Source organism: Protobothrops mucrosquamatus, unplaced genomic scaffold, assembly GCF_001527695.2.
Source record: "Protobothrops mucrosquamatus isolate PMUCROS unplaced genomic scaffold, P.Mucros_1.0 scaffold2697, whole genome shotgun sequence".
Lineage (NCBI taxonomy): Eukaryota > Metazoa > Chordata > Lepidosauria > Squamata > Viperidae > Protobothrops > Protobothrops mucrosquamatus.
Window position 1 is genome coordinate 86,093 of NW_015388743.1, and position 16,037 is coordinate 102,129.

General features: G+C 36.7%; 1 protein-coding gene across 1 annotated transcript; it reads right to left on the minus strand.

Moving 5' to 3' along the window:
- Positions 1 to 9,848: 9,848 nt before the first annotated feature.
- On the minus strand, positions 9,849 to 13,472 carry PCARE (photoreceptor cilium actin regulator). Its single transcript, XM_029286011.1, has one exon. The coding sequence runs from the start codon at positions 13,470 to 13,472 to the stop codon at positions 9,849 to 9,851; it is 3,624 nt and encodes a 1,207-aa protein (XP_029141844.1).
- Between the last annotated feature and the right edge of the window lie 2,565 nt (positions 13,473 to 16,037).

Sequence of the window (16,037 nt, forward strand, 5' to 3'; positions counted from 1 at the left end):
AAATCATAAGATACAACCAACAAAGTGATAGCCATAAGATACCAATAGGAGTAGGTAATAGGACAGATGAGAAGGATAATACTTCATGCAAAAATGCAATGCACACAGTTTAAAATAAGTCTGTAGAAATTGAGAAACACTTTGTCAGAAGGACAGGACAGTTCTTGCAATAGTACTCTAATGTTTTACTTCTTATATACTTCAGTCACCACACTTTATTTACCTGGCACTAAACTGTCAGGACAGCTCCTCTTGCTGGCCTTGTTATTGAGGCAGAATAGAGATTTGCTTTGATAACGGGGGAAATTATAGTGGCATACCTTTGTGTATCCTCCCGGGCTGGAAGAAAACCCCTTGAACAGGCTGCTTGGATGTGCATTTAATTGGAAAAGAAAAGCAGAATATCAGAATGATGAATTAAATAAATCTGTATATTTGAATAGCTTCTTGGAATAATGTAATGAAATGGTAGATCTAAGCTCTTCCCAGTTCATTAGAAAATATTCAATTACGCTGATGGGAAATGAGAAGAATAGGTGCATTAAGCTTCCAGTAGGCGTAACACATTTTTAAATACTAACTGTAAAAAATATATTCATTCCCTACTTTCCAAAAGCTAATATTATGGCTCTTTCAGTTCTGATTACATCATAATTGCCACACTATTGGGGAAAAAAAGATAAAATGTTATTTATAATTTACCTTCCCTTAAGCACTCAAATCAGAGACATACAGATGTTATATACCGTGTTTCCCCAAAATAAGACCGGGTCTTATTTTTATTTTTTTGGCCTCCAAAAGAGGCACCAGGTCTTATGCCTCCGGCACCAACAGCTCCACCCAGCCGGTCTACTTCTTCTGGGGCCAAAGTTCTGCAGCTGCATTCAGGCTTGCATTTTATAGTCAGGCCTTTCCAGAAGGCCTAAGCAGCCAAGTAGCGAGCTATGGATTCAATCCATAGCTTGGTGCTCGGCTGCTGAGGTCTTACAGAACCAAGCTATGGATTGAATCCATAGTTTGGTTCTTGGCTGCACAGGCCTCCCGGAAAGCCCTGTGAAGAAATGGGCCGGCAAGGAGAAGCCTCACTGCAAGATAAATGGGTGCAGGGCGGGTGGGGCAGCTCCACACTCCCACCCCCGCCCTAGCTTGATTTTTAGGTGTGTGCCTTGGCCCAAAACTAGGGCTTATTTTTGGGATAGGGCTTATATTAGGCCCACTCACAAAAATCAAGCTAGGGCTTATTGTTGGTGTAGGCCTTACTTTCAGGAAAACATGGGTATGTCATCATTGCATGTACAAGGTTTTATAAAACTTCTCTGTTTTATATTCTGTGTGGTGTTTTCATTGACCAACACAACTGTTTTGGTCTTATTAGGACTCATCAGACATGGGTAGCCTGATTTTATTCTAACTTCTAAATTCTTTCACACTCCAAAATGGCACTTATATTTTTGCAAAAAAAATAAATAAATGCTTAAATTGCATATTTATTTTATGAAATTTATAAAATTTCCCAATCTGTTACAACTCTACTACCTGTTGTCCACATGAAGATATGTAATATGAACAGAAACAGGATTACTAGCAAGTCAAGTCACTGAATTGAATGTGACTCCTGGTGATTCCATTTACCCATCCATGCAATTTTTTTGGCAAAACGACAGGGTTAATTTTTCCATTGCCTTCTTGTAACCGTCCAAATTTCTCTGCTGATTCCATAGCAAAGATATAGTTGATAGCAGATTCAAAAAATTCAATTGCAAAAAGTAACAGAATAAGAGAGTTGGAAGGGACCTTGGAGGTCTTCTAGTCAAACCTGCTGCTCTGGCAGGAAACCCTGTACCATTTCAGATTAGACAATGGTTTCTAGTCTCTTCTTAAAAACCTTCAGAGTTGGAGCACACATAACTTCTGGAGGCAAGGTCATCTCACTGATTGTTCTTTGAAAAGTGAACTTAAGGAGCCATAGTGTGGCATCCTTATTATCCACACAGAAGGAAGGGGCATCAGTGTGACATTTATTCATACAATTTAGGCTGCCTGAGCCAATGACAAAGCATCATGTTGCAAACCCAGCCCCTCTTCCTCATGCATCATGATGTTGTGTGCATGTCTCAAAGGGGCTGAGCTTGCAGTGCAACATACTGGGCAGATTTTTCTTTCTTTCTAAGGAAAGCAGTGAGTGCTTGTGCATGCCTCTGAAGCTACAGTAAACACCATCCTGATTGCAGGTTTCATTAGGTAAATGTTTGAACATTTGCCTATACAACAGAAATCTTTATTTTCAGCTTAATATTTGTATTAATCCATCCTTGATTTAAAATTACACAAATTACAATCTAAAACACAGAGATTTAATAGTATAAAAGAGAATTTTGTCCATTGTAAGGTTTCTTAAAGTACATTTAAAAACAAAAAAAACACAAATATATATTTAAAATAAACATCAAGTTATATTTATAATTGGTTTATAAGTCATATACATGTGGAGAAAACCTGCAGTGAACTTTACAAAAATATGCATAATTATAAAATAACATTTTAAAATACTTTTACAGATTTTTTTAGAAAAATCATCCTCATAAAACAGGCTAGTAACAAATGATTGTGCTTACATACAGAAATTCTTCTTGAAAAAATAAATCTATGGCTTTCATGTTTCACAATATAGACTATTTTCTGTTTTAAAGCAATCTTCCCAGGTTGATGCCCTCTAAATCTGTTTGATTTAACATTGTTTTGGGATTACTGGAATTGAATAATCTAGATGTCCAGATGTCCAATCCATCTGGTGTATGCTACATTGGGAAAGGATGCTTTATATCAAGATACATAATTTAGTATCCCATCAAACAACTTCATCAACAATATTAATGCAATGGGAGTCTATTCTTTCTGCAATTCTATACTGAAAATCAAATGAAATTGAATGGAATATAAGAAAGATTTGGTTTATTGTACCTTCGTCTCTTCTCTCAAATCCACATCTTAGAGCTGCTATAAAAAGTCTGATTGTGTGACACATTTTTTTCTAATTAAGATGAAGCTTGAAACATGGAAGCAGTGTGATTATGCAATGACTGAGGTTACCTCTGAAAAGCAGATTTTTAAAGAAATCATTATTAAATATAATTGATACTCTTGTGTATTGGCTACTTGATTTTTATTCCCTTATACATTAATAATGGCACCACAGAATAATGCAAAACAAAGATGCATAGCTAATGAAAATACATGGATATACAGTCAAAAACTAGGTGATACATAACCTAGTTTTGCAGTATGTGTGGACTGGCCAAAGATGGGATCACCAAGGCCAAAACCGCCTTTGGGGTTTCTATTCTAATACATAGTTCATCCTAATTATTTATACTATATCATCTACTTACTTCATTTACAGACAGAATTCAGTGCTCTTAGTAATATACATCATCTCTATTATCTATCTATCTATCTATCTGTCTGTCTGTCTGTCTGTCTGTCTGTCTGTCTGTCTGTCTATCTATCTATCTATCTTTGTCCAACAATGAGTTATGTGCACTATTGAGTCGTGCTTCCAGATTTTTTAGCAGATATTGCTGCTTTTCTAGTAAGCTTTCTGTGGTCCAGCAGAAGATACTACTGTTTTTTTGTTTTTTTTTGTTTTTTTTTAATAAAATTTTATTGTTTTTATCATAAAAAAAAGAAATACATCACAGATATTACACAATGTTATATCCCATCCCCCCACCCCCCGGACTTCCCAAACCAACCTAGGCTAATATTCAAATACAAGTAAACAAATATTAATATCTCTAACTCCAAAGTCTAAACTTAAACAATCCATCTCCTCCGTATTAATAAAAANTGTCAAATTCTACCCAATATTTTGTCTTCTGTGATATAAAGGAATGCAAGTTCCATAGGACAATATGTAGATATCCTCAGTCTGGACTTTGACTTCTTCCAATCTTACTACTTCTACTTAGGCCTTCTGGAGTCCTTGGCCCACAATGTAGAGTTCAGGATAAGACGATGACTTGCCTATTCCTTTTCCCTCAGAGAAATATTTGCTTTTCCAAGAATCTCCTTCCTTTAAAAGGCCATTTTCCATGCTGCAAAAAAATATAAAAAAATAAAGCCTAGTGAAATTTAATATTTCAAATAAAGTAACAGAGAAGTTGTGTTAATCTAGGAAAGGAAGAAAATTATCAGTTCATTTTTAATTCCAATTTCTTTGTAGAAAACGATCAGTAAAATTATCCCTGGAGGACAAGAATTCCTAGCACAAACATTTTGCTTTCCAAATATCATATTTCAGTGACCTACACAAAACATGCACAGATTAAACACATATTCATAGAATGGATTTTTAAAATAAAGTATTCTTTTTATGTAAAAAGCAGGAACATTTGAAAGGCACTGAAATTACAACTGTGTTGGAATTATTAGTAATTGTTCAGCATGCCCATTAGTTTATGCCCAGAAGTGTTTAGAAACTTCTGTGCATGTGTAGTGTAGTAGATCAGGTATTGTTTATTTACAATCATGAAAGCTTATTGATTGATTTTTGACCAATTGTAGTTTCATCCTAGTGTGTTTCATAGGGTTGTTATGGAAAAAATGGTAGAGAAAGTGCTATGTATGAACTTCTGGAAGAAAGATGTGATCTACACTAACAGCTAATGTAATTTTTTTTCAAGCATTCTACCATAACTAGGCAAATTCAGATTATCAGGATGTTGAATTTTATGCGTATCATTTAATTTTCCTGAATTTTGGTAGAACCATAGGATATATATTGTCATTTAAAACTGGCATACATACTACCAATCAAGGATAATATATGTAGCTCAGGGTTGAAATGAGGGGTCCTTGGTGCTCAGAGTGTATTTGGTTGTTTTCTTGAAGACACTTCATTATCCAAATTAGGTAACATCATTAGTGCATATAATCTGGCATATATGTTTCTGTTAAAAATTTTAGGGGCAACGAAAAAGGGAATTTACTAAATATCTTCAGCAAAAACTATAGTGATTATGATGGTTGATGGAGAAAAATAATCCAAATTCACAATTGAATACTACTTTTAACAGAACCATAAAATGACAAAAGAATGTACATCATTAATGTCTCATCATTGCATCCTCTTACCCACAGCATGAACATGCCCCAGGAACCACATTTTTGTGCCAGTCCTTATGTTGTTGCCTTCATCTCATTCCTCAACATATAGTTGAAGCTGCCTAAAATTGTCTTAGGCATTCCATTTTAGAGTAACACATTTCCTCTTCTTACACAACTTTGTCAGTACAACCAAACATGCTTTAACAAGAATGAGATTATTAATACATTCAAGGGATCCGAGAGAGGGATCTAGGACTCCTAGTGGACAATCACTTAAATATGAGCCAGCAGTGTGCTCAGCTGCCAAAAAAGCCAACACAGTGCTAGGCTGCATTAACAGAAGGATAGAATCAAGATAACATGAAGTGTTAATACCACTTTACAATGCCTTGGTAAGGCCACACTTGGAATACTGCATCCAGTTTTGGTCACCACAATGTAAAAAAGATGTTGAGACTCTAGAAAGAGTACACAGAAGAGCAACAAAGATGATTAGGGGATTGGAGGCTAAAACATATAAATAACGGTTGCTGGAATTGAGTATGTCTAGTTTAATGAAGAGAAAGTCTAGGGGTGACATGATAGCAGTGTTCCAATATCTCAGGGGTTGCCACAAAGAAGAGGGAGTCAAGCTATTCTCCAAAGCACTTGAAGGCAGGACAAGAAGCAATAGATAGAAACTAATCAAAGAGAGAAGCAACCTAGAACTAAGGAGAATTTTCCTGACAGTTAGAACAATTAATCAGTGGATCAATCTGCCTCCAGAAGTTGTGAATACTCCAACACTGGAAGTTCTTAAGAAGAGACTGGACAACCGTTTGTCTGAAATGGTATAGAGTTTCTTGCCTGAGCAGGGGATTGGACTAGAAAACCTCAAAGGTCCCTTCCGACTATTATTGTTATTGTTATTGAGGGAAGGATCACTCTAATTCCTGTTAACCACCTTAACTGCCATGGGCATGCCCCTTTCTGCTTCTGGGATCCATTTTCCATGTCTGTTTTAACAGGGATACAGGAAAGATCAGACAGTAAAACAACAGAGATAATAGCTTCAGGTTTGGTCAGTTGCATTGCTGTTCTGTTACCATTGGATACCTTATAGGTTTTTCTGGCCTGTATCATAAAAGGTTCTTATGTGGCCATTCTTTTCATTGTTTTTATTACTTTAATGGTGTGTGTGTGTGTGTGTGTGTGTGTGTGTGTAGGGGGAAGTGGTGCTATTGTTCCCACTCCATTCTATTCCCAAATTGAATGGCTGTGGAACATTTTTTTCCCTTCAAGGGGTAAATTAGGTAAAGAAACTACATGGAAAAAGTCAGCCACAGTTTCAAAACCTACATAGCCAGTTGCCTAAAAGTAACCATAAAACAGAAAAATCACAATGCAGATGGACAAAACCTAATGAAAATCTTTAGAGCATGAGTGGCTACATCACAATGTAAAATTAAGAGGCAAGTAATGATTTAGATATTAATTTCATGTTCTCCAATCAGAATTGCTTCTAGCATTTCCTCTTACTGCAGTTATATATTACCACAATTACCCAATGTTTCCTTCTACATATATACACTTCCTAAAAATTGTCTTAAGTAAGGTAGGTTGTTTTTATTAGGGAAAGTCCCATATTTTATACTATTTATACAGCAAAATGCCTATGTATGTTGATTCTCACATATAGTTAAATAAATCATAATAATATATTTTGGATTATTGGAGTAAAATATTGATAGGAAACTTTAAAAAATTGAATTATGGCAGACAGAACAGATTTTTTAGACTAAAAATAAAGAGAGCATCTATATAAATATGTAGAAACTTAGTATAGACATATATCTATGTCCAAGTTTTGTAAATAAATTGAATTTTTACACATTTTATTTACAGTAATCTGTTTTATAATATGAATTACTTTTATTGATAGATTTAACCTTAAAATAATATTTTATAAGATAATATACTTTTATATTATGTTTTTATGTATATCCATATCCCAGTGATTTAGAGGCCTATTCCCATAGTTTAAAGACTGGTTTCTTGAGAATTTGGAAATAATAACAACAATAATAATTTTACTCTGGCTATGTTTGGATATGATGCCTTAACATTAAGTGAAATATTTGATTAGCATCCCTTTTCAGCTCCTAGCCCAATCAATATATCAGTGGAAGATTTTAAATCTGGTATTCATTAGCCTAAAATAAAATGCTCAAATATTATATGGTTTTGTACTGTTTCTTCATGCTGTGTCCGATTTTAACTAATGACCAAATGAAGAATAATCTAATCTACCTCTTCTTTCGATACCATTACAGAGATTTGCTGGCTCCCTTAGCTTCAAAGTCTGAGAATCTGTTCCCTTGTTTTTCAGGGAAAGGAAACTGTCAGGAAACTGTTAATGGATATTACTATACTGTACAGTTCTAATTTGGGGCCACTGACACATTGTTTTTGTTACACTGCTGAATCTGATGAGAGTGTAAATGTTCAGTAGAAAACTGTTACCCAGCTTGTTGATGTAATAATCTGTCAAACAGTTCCCCCCCATTTATTTGTTTAAAAGCTATCAAGCTTGATTCCAAGCTTGAAAATAACTGATTTAAAAAACAACTAAGGCCTCTTTCCTCTTTCAAAAAAAATATGGCCATAATAAATTAGAAGCAGTAACTACACAGTCTCTGAGTAGACTTCCCCTGAGGGTTTTACTGGTTGTCACAAGATTACAATCAATCAGAACAGAGCTGGATCTTGGAGGTCTTCTAGTCCAGCCCCTGCTCAAGCAGGAGATCCTATATCATTTCAGACAAGTGACTGTTCAGTCTCTTTTTAAAAATCTCCAGCGATGAAGCACCCACAACTTCTGATGGCAAGCTGTTCCACTAATTAATTGTCCTCACTGTTAGGAAGTTTCTCCTTTATTTCAGGTTGCTTCTCTCCTTGATTAGTTTTCATCCATTGTTCTTGTCCTACCCTCTAGTGCTTTGGAAAATAAGTTGACCCCCTCTTCTTTGTGGCAGCCCCTCAAATACTGGAATACTGCTATCATGGCATCCCTAGTCCTTCTTTTCTCTAGACTAGCCAACCCAAATCCTGCAACCGTTCTTCATATGTTTTAGTCTCCAGGCCTTTAATCATCTTAGTTGCTCTTCTTTGCACTTTTTCCAAAGTCTCAACATCTTTTTTGTAATGTGGTGACCAAAACTGGATGTGGTTTTGTGATTCCAGGTGTGGCCTTATTAAGGCTTTAAAAAGCAGTACTAATACTTCACGTGATTTTTGATTCTATGCCTCTATTTATATAACCAAGGATTGGTTGTATAAACAGAGGCATGAGTAGAGCCTCCATTATTAATAATATTGTGCCTGCTTTGTCACATTAACATGATTTGGTAAATAAAATGTATACAGTCATATAATGTAAAGGTTGGAAGAGGCTATATACTGTGCATCATATAGTACAGCATTTCTCAATCTCAGCAAGTTTAAGGTATATGTACTTGAAACCTCAGAATTTCCCAGCCTGTATGCTGGGGAATTCTGGGAACTTAAGTCCATGCATCTTAAAGTTCTTGAGGTTGAGAAACACTGATCTAGCTCAACCTCCTCTTTAATTCAGGATTCACTAAACTAGTATCTTCTTCACCTCCTATTTAAAAGCCTACAATTAAGAAAGGGGCCACTGCAAATCTTGGTAGACTATTGCCTTCTCCAGCAATGATGGTTAGAAAATTCCTACTGTTGCTGAGCATAAATATATCTTTCTTTTAATTTCAATCTGCTAGTCCTTATTTTCTCAGTTGCAACTGAGAATAACTTTTTTTTCTTCTGCAGGTGACAAACTTTAAGATATTCCTGGACAACTATTATATATCCTCTTAGATTTCTCCTTTATAAGCTAAACCTGCTCAAGTCCTTAACTATTCTGGTCATCATATTCTGAGTGTGGGCTAACCCCACAAAGAACAGTTACCTTTCATGGTCTGCATTTAATGCTTTTGCAGATGCAGCCAAGGACTGTGCTAATCTTTTTAGCAGCTGCATCATACTGTTTGCTCACTTTCAATGGCAGCTCTATTAGGATTGTTAGATTTTTAAATACTGGAACAATTTTTCACATGAAGAGATTCCAGAACAATCAGCAACAATGAGTAAGGAAACACAAGAAAACTCAGCACGCTTCATCAGCCATGGTAAAATAGGAAGACTACTAAGAAGAATTTAGACTATTAAATATATATATATATAACACCTAGGCCAGTAGAGATAACTAAAAGAAGAATATTATCAAGTAATAAGCAAAATTTCTCCATCTTCGCAAACCTGTTTATTATATCAGCACACTACCTTTTCTTCAACAGGTTCAGAGCTGTTAGCTTCAGCATAACTTTGTGAAATGTAGTTACCCAGAAAAGAACTATAGCCAGCTAGTCAGTTTCAGAGGTGAGAACATTTGAAATAGTTCTCACAGTAGCATCACATGGAAACCCAATAAGGAAGCAGCCTGGCCAATGCTAATGTCATACTGTCTGTGTTCTCACAATATATCAAAAATTAGGGCAGGATGATTATGTACTATTAAAAACAATGTGCAGGTATACCACAAGGAGACGTGCCCCTATTCTATAAGCCTTTACTCATTGGAACAGTGGCTTATCAGAAAAGAGCTATGAATTATAAACCATGAGGATTCTGACAATCAGACCATACATCTAAATGCAGTGAAAAGGCTTTGATATTAAGACTTCTTACCTTGCTCGGTTAAGCACAGGGTCGCTCTCTGCTGTAACAAAAACTGGCAGTGGAAGCTGGAATCCAGGCCTGTGGTCAGAGAAGCTCCTTCTGAGGCAAGGCTGAGGACTAGCGGCACTGTTGATCGTCCTCTGTTGATCCACAAGTTGCCTGAGTTGCATGCTATTTCTCCTTACAGATGTTGAGACTTCAGGCTGGGCCATAGCCTCTCCCATTGGATTGATGTTTGATGACACCACTGGCTTGGCTTCAAATAAAGAAGAAGTAGCTAGGCAAAATATTGAGTGAGCATTGCTAACAATCTTTGGGGAGGCAGAATGTGGCTCATCCTTGGAATCCATATTGTTTTGTAAACATCTATGAAACTGAGATGGGGAAATGGATGGAGAAGGAGTAGTTGCAAAAGGAGGTGGGCTTGCTTCTTGATCATGGCATGGTAGATTGGACACCTTTTGATTCTGGGAGCTTTGTTGTTTGCGTACCACTGGAGGATTAGAGAGATTTTGCTGAGGAAGTGGGGAAATCACTTTCCTCTGTACTGGGGGACTTGTTGACCTGGAGTGAGTTGAGGGACTAGGTTGCTGATGTAGAATGGGAGTAGAAACTTGATGAATAGCTCTGTAATTAAGTGGTGGACTTGGAAATCTCTTCTGATTGGGAGGTGAGGAAGGTGGTTTTCTTACTGGTGATACTCGGCTGCTAAAACTTGATGTTTTCTCATTTTTCTTTAATAAATCAGGAGAACTTTGCTTTTCAGGTAAAGGAGCTTCACTGTTACTCATGTTTCCCAGTTTGCTCCAGTTTGGTTCTGATGTCTCTTTAGGATTTGTAAGAGGTATTATTTTACGAGACTGTTTATATAGATCTGCAACTTTTTCCATTTCATCTTCCCTTTTGCGGCTATCAGACATATGAGTTGCATTCAACTCCAAGAAATATTTATTTGGTATGGTATCTACTCCATTATTTGGTGCTTTGTTGACAGCTGGGGAATTGCTGAGATTCTTATTTGGTAACAAGTCAAGGGAACAGAGGGAAAGTTTCATCCGTGGAGAAATCTGTGTAATTTTCTTGGTAGTGGACTGTTCATCTGCTCTGGTAGTCTTATCAGCTACTTCCAAATAGCTTTCTTCCATTTTTATATCTCCTGAAGATTTAGTTGATTCATGTAAAATTTCCATTAACATTTCAGGTGGTGGAGGAGGTAGGTTTTCTATATCAATCTCACTAGAATCCTCATTTGTATCATGGCCATTTGCAAGTTCCATTGAACTATTATCACTAAGAGTACAGTGTCTAGTTTTGATGTTTTTGCAACTGGTATCTTCTAATGGTGAAACTTTATGTTTGTGATTTAAGGGCACAAATCCTTTGGGAAGTAGAAGGTTGGGAGAAATGCTCTGAAGTCCAAACTTTCTGACACATTTTATTGGGCCCAATGTTCTTAAGCTTGAGGGTTTCACCAGATTTTCAGATGGGCTAAATGTTTCAATTAACTTTTTCACAGATTTACATGGAGTGTTTGGTTTGGGGGTCTCAGAAGAATTTTCTTTTTTAGCTATCAAATCTTTTGAAGACATGCCAGTTGTGATCGATTTTTTACATTTTACATCTTCATTGTATCTACATGAAGGATCAGGCAGTATATTGAAATTTTTAGCAAGAGACGCTTTCAGTTTATTAGTGGAAGTTCTGTGAGTAACATGCTCAAAATATTCTAGGTCAGACAATTCTTTTGGATTCAATATTTCGAATGTATCATTGATTTCCTCTTTTCCATTTAATTGATAAAATAATTCTAGCCTTCTGTCAAGATCCTTTTGAGTTCTTTGAAGTTCCAAAAGAGTTGGGTCCTCAGCATTACTTTTGAGAGACACCTCAGACCTAGACCGTTTCTGTTTAACCTGTGTCTTACGGCCCCCAGAAGCTGTACTAGGTCTTGGAAATTCTTTTCCATTTTCATCTTCCATCCATGCCCTTTGCCGACATTTAGCTGGAACAAATTTTATCTTTTCACTAATGGCATCTTTCATTTTGAGAATTATCTCATTATCTGCGCTATCTATTTGTTTGGTAGAAGACTTCTGTCTATTCTCTCTTGCTGCAGGAAAAGATATAGATCTTTTAGATAAAGCATTTTTTTCTTTTTCAGACAGACTTATAGAGTCTGATTCTTCCTCAGTTAAACTGTTGGCACTACTGTCTTCATTTGTGGAGGAAATGCTACCCAATTCGTTCTGTTTGAAGCTATTACTTTCCTGGGTTATATCACAGTGCCCAGAGTTAAAGGTTTTCAAGATATTTTGATGTTGGAGAAAAGCAGATCTACTTTTTGATACTACCTCAGATGATGATATTACATTCCTTGTCTGTGGAGGTGAGTAAGATATATTCTTCAATTGTTTTTCCAACACACAGTCGTGGGACATGCTTATACCATCCCTGGAGTTGCATGGACATTTATGAATGGTCTCACAATTTGTTTCCATTCCATGCCTATCAATAATATTCAGATCTTTCACTGATTCATTGTCAATGCCTATTCCACTGTCTTCAGAATAAAGAGTCATATCATCAAGGTAATGATGGGAAGATCCAACTGCAGATTCTTCAAGAGTCTTTATTATCCCGACCAAGCGTTCATCAAGATGTTGCTTTGCTTTCATTTTTTCTTCTAAGCTGGTACTTGCAGACTGCAAAAAGTTGCAAGACTCCTGCAGGACATCAGAGGCTAAAGAGGCCACAGTTCCATTTAACAACTGCATTTTGTTGACAGTGTATTGTAGTAATTGTTGCAAAAGATCTGGCTGCTCTTTTGGATTTTCTTTGCCAGCTGGCCAAACCAGGTTTTCTCCCACTTCTTTGAGCAGATCTTCTCCATCTTCAGTAATTTCTTCTAAAAGGTGGTTGATTCCATCAAAACGAACAAGCAAAAAGTTCACCAGCTGTTGCACAATTAGTTGTGTCTCAGTAACCTGATCTGTCATGCATAACATAGCCTCATATTTGGCAATATTAGGATTGAGAAATGCATATGCATTTTGATGGGCCTTAACAAGAGCATCTGGGAAATCTACCTTTTTCTCAGGCTGACCTACAGGACTGGATTTCTCTTTAATTTTGCAAGGACGCCCTGGTTTTCCCTGCCTGTTCCTTTGCTTCTTCCCATTTTTGGGTTTTTGATTTTTGTTGCTTTCACTTTTATCTCCCATGGTAGCATCAGCCTTTTCTGACTCACAACTTTTTTGCTTTTTAATCATAATTGTTTCTGCCATATGTTTGCCTTTGTTTAACTTCATTGATTCAGAAATGGCTATCTCAGTCTCTGAGACTATTTTTTCAATTTCCTTTTCTTCCTGGTCCAGCTCAGATAGCAAAGGATCCTCAGATGAGGAATAGAAATTAACATCCTTCTCTTCATTTGATAAATTTTTGAAGAAGTGAACTTTAAACTGAGCCTCCTCCTGTCTTATTCCTTCAGTATCATAAGAAGACGAGCCTTTGATCAGCAAAGGAAATGAAAACCCTTCACCTCCTTGGTCAACTAATGTAATTCTTTTATCCATCAACTTTGTTTCAGGATTCTTAACAATATCACTACGCGAAGGAGTACAACCCATTGTGCTCTGTCTTCCTAAGTTTCTTTACTACTGAAAGATAGCCAATAAATTAAGCAAAGATGAAAAAAGAATGAAAACTCACAAGTTTAGCTGATGTTGGGAGCTGGCATTTTTTGAGGAAAGCATCTTGAAGAACCACTGCTTTGCAGATTGCCTGCTTATTAAGAAACCTCCAGTCCCAGCTTGGTCAGTATATTCTCCCCTTGAACAATTTCCCTTATGAAAAATATCTGTGGCATTTTCAGCTGAGCTAGGAGATTAAGAGTGCTTATGTCTCTTGCTTCTGCCTTAACAGATGTCAACCAGAAAGAAGGATTTAAGCTAATTAGGATAAGAAGCCCACAGCTTGTTTGTTGCGCTTGGAACAGGACAATTCCTGTTATGCACTGCATTTTACAAATTGGCTTATGGCCAATTGCAATGTGTTCACATTGTATTTCATTTCTAAACTTTCTTTGGGGTCTGAAATTCCAAAGACAAATGCAGTTGTAAGTCAGTTCCAAGGCAAAATACTACTGCACAGTCACCTAACAGGACTGAACGTGACCTTGGATGACTAATGCCAATTAGGAAGAAACACAATCTACAAAGCCAAAGAAAATGGCATTAAAAATCTTATTAAGCCGTTCAGTCTTATCCCATCTCAAGATCAGCGCAAGCAAGCATTCAATTCCTTGAAGACTTTCTCCAAGAATGCTTTGAATAGTTTTAGCTCTCCTCCCTTTTAAGTTTCCAAAATGATAAAGCTGTTTTGCATAATTCTATTTTTCAGAGTTAAATAATGATCCCAATTCAGCATGCACTTTTTCCCCCAGCTCTGCTTTGATTTCTTCAAGTGCAAGAGCACCTGCAGCAGTTCATGGGAGACTATGAATTATTCACCAGAGTGATGTCTCTCAGCATCAAAAGAGTGCTCAGTAATCTTCTCTTGCCCAAAGGCTGGATTAACGCAACCAGGTGCAGTTGATTAGTCTAATGAAAATGCCCTTTATATGATCTTGAAGGGGTTCCCAATCACTTTACAGCCAGTACAAATAAGAGATGTTGTCAGTCTGAATACAGATCAGATTCTTGATCAAGAACAAGCTAGTGAAACACCTCACAGTCATGGTAGATCTATTCTAACATAACTGCTTGAATTATTATGAATAATCTTTATTTTTCCAGGATCCTGGTTATTTTACGGTTCTTACCTCACAGAACTGCTGTAAATTACATTAAATCTCAGAAAGAATTCAATACTGGGGACCTAGTATTGGGGACCTAGGGCAATGGGCTTAAGTCGATCATGAAATGGAGAAAATTAAAGGAAAAGTTTGTCTCCCCTGTCATAATGGTAGAACTCAGATCATTGAATGAAACTCAGCATTGGAACATGTGGGTCATTGATAATGAATTTCTTCACATGCTGTATGATCTATGTAATGTGTAGTGTTAGCAAGAGACATGGAGATAACTATATATTTGAAAGGCTTTAAAAGAAGATATAGACAAATCAATGGAGTATTGTGCTATTAATGACTATTTATGTTAGCTATTTTTTCCACACCATTTCCTAATTAAAGGATATAAGATGCAATAGATGGGTTTCTGATTCAGTCTGTATGCATCTTCACTATTACTTGTATGTACACTGAGAGCTTATGCACCAGAGACAAATTCCTTGTGTGTCCAACCACGCTTGGCCAATAAAGTATTCTATTCTATTCTATTCTATTCTATTCTATTCTATTCTATTCTATTCTATTCTATTCTATTCTAATAATAAAGTTGGAAGGGACCTTGGAGATCATCTAGTCCAACCCCCTGATCAGGCAGGAAACCCTATACCATTTCAGACAAATGGCTATTCAGTCTCTTCTTAAAAACTTCCAGTGTTGGAGCATTCACCACTTCTGGAGGAAAGCTGTTCCACTGGTTAATTGTTCTAACTGTCAGGAAGTTTCTCCTTAGTTCTAGGTTGCTTCTCTCCTTGATTAGTTTCCATCTGTTGCTTCTTGTCCTGCCTTCAGGCGGTTTGGAGAATAGCTTGACTCCCTCTTCTTTGTGGCAGCCCCTGAGATATTGGAACATTGCTATCATGTCCCCCCTCGTCCTTCTCCTCATTAAACTAGACATACCCAATTCCAGCAACCGTTCATTATATGTTTTAGCCTCCAGTCCTCTAATAATCTTTGTTGCTCTTTTCTGTACTCTTTCTAGAGTCTCAACATCTTTTTTACATCGTAGTGACCAAAACTGGATGCAGTATTCCAAGTGTGGCCTTACCAAGGTATTGTAAAGTGGTATTAATACTTCATGTGATCTTGATTCTATCCCTCTGTTAATGCAGCCCAGCACTGTGTTGGCTTTTTTGGCAGCTGTAGCAAACAACGAATCAAACAACGAATCAACGAACACCTAGAGGCAAACAAAGTCATTACTAAAAGCCAACATGGGTTTGTCAAAAATAGATCATGCCAGACAAATCTTATTGCATTCTTTGACCAAGTGACAAAATTAGTGGATGAGAGGAATGCTGTGGATATAATTTACTTGGACTTCAGTAAGGCATTTGATAAAGTA

Coding starts and splice junctions, on each gene's coding strand:
- PCARE (XM_029286011.1), bottom strand. CDS start 13,472: ATGGGTTGTACTCCTTCGCGTAGTGATATTGTTAAGAATCCTGAAACA.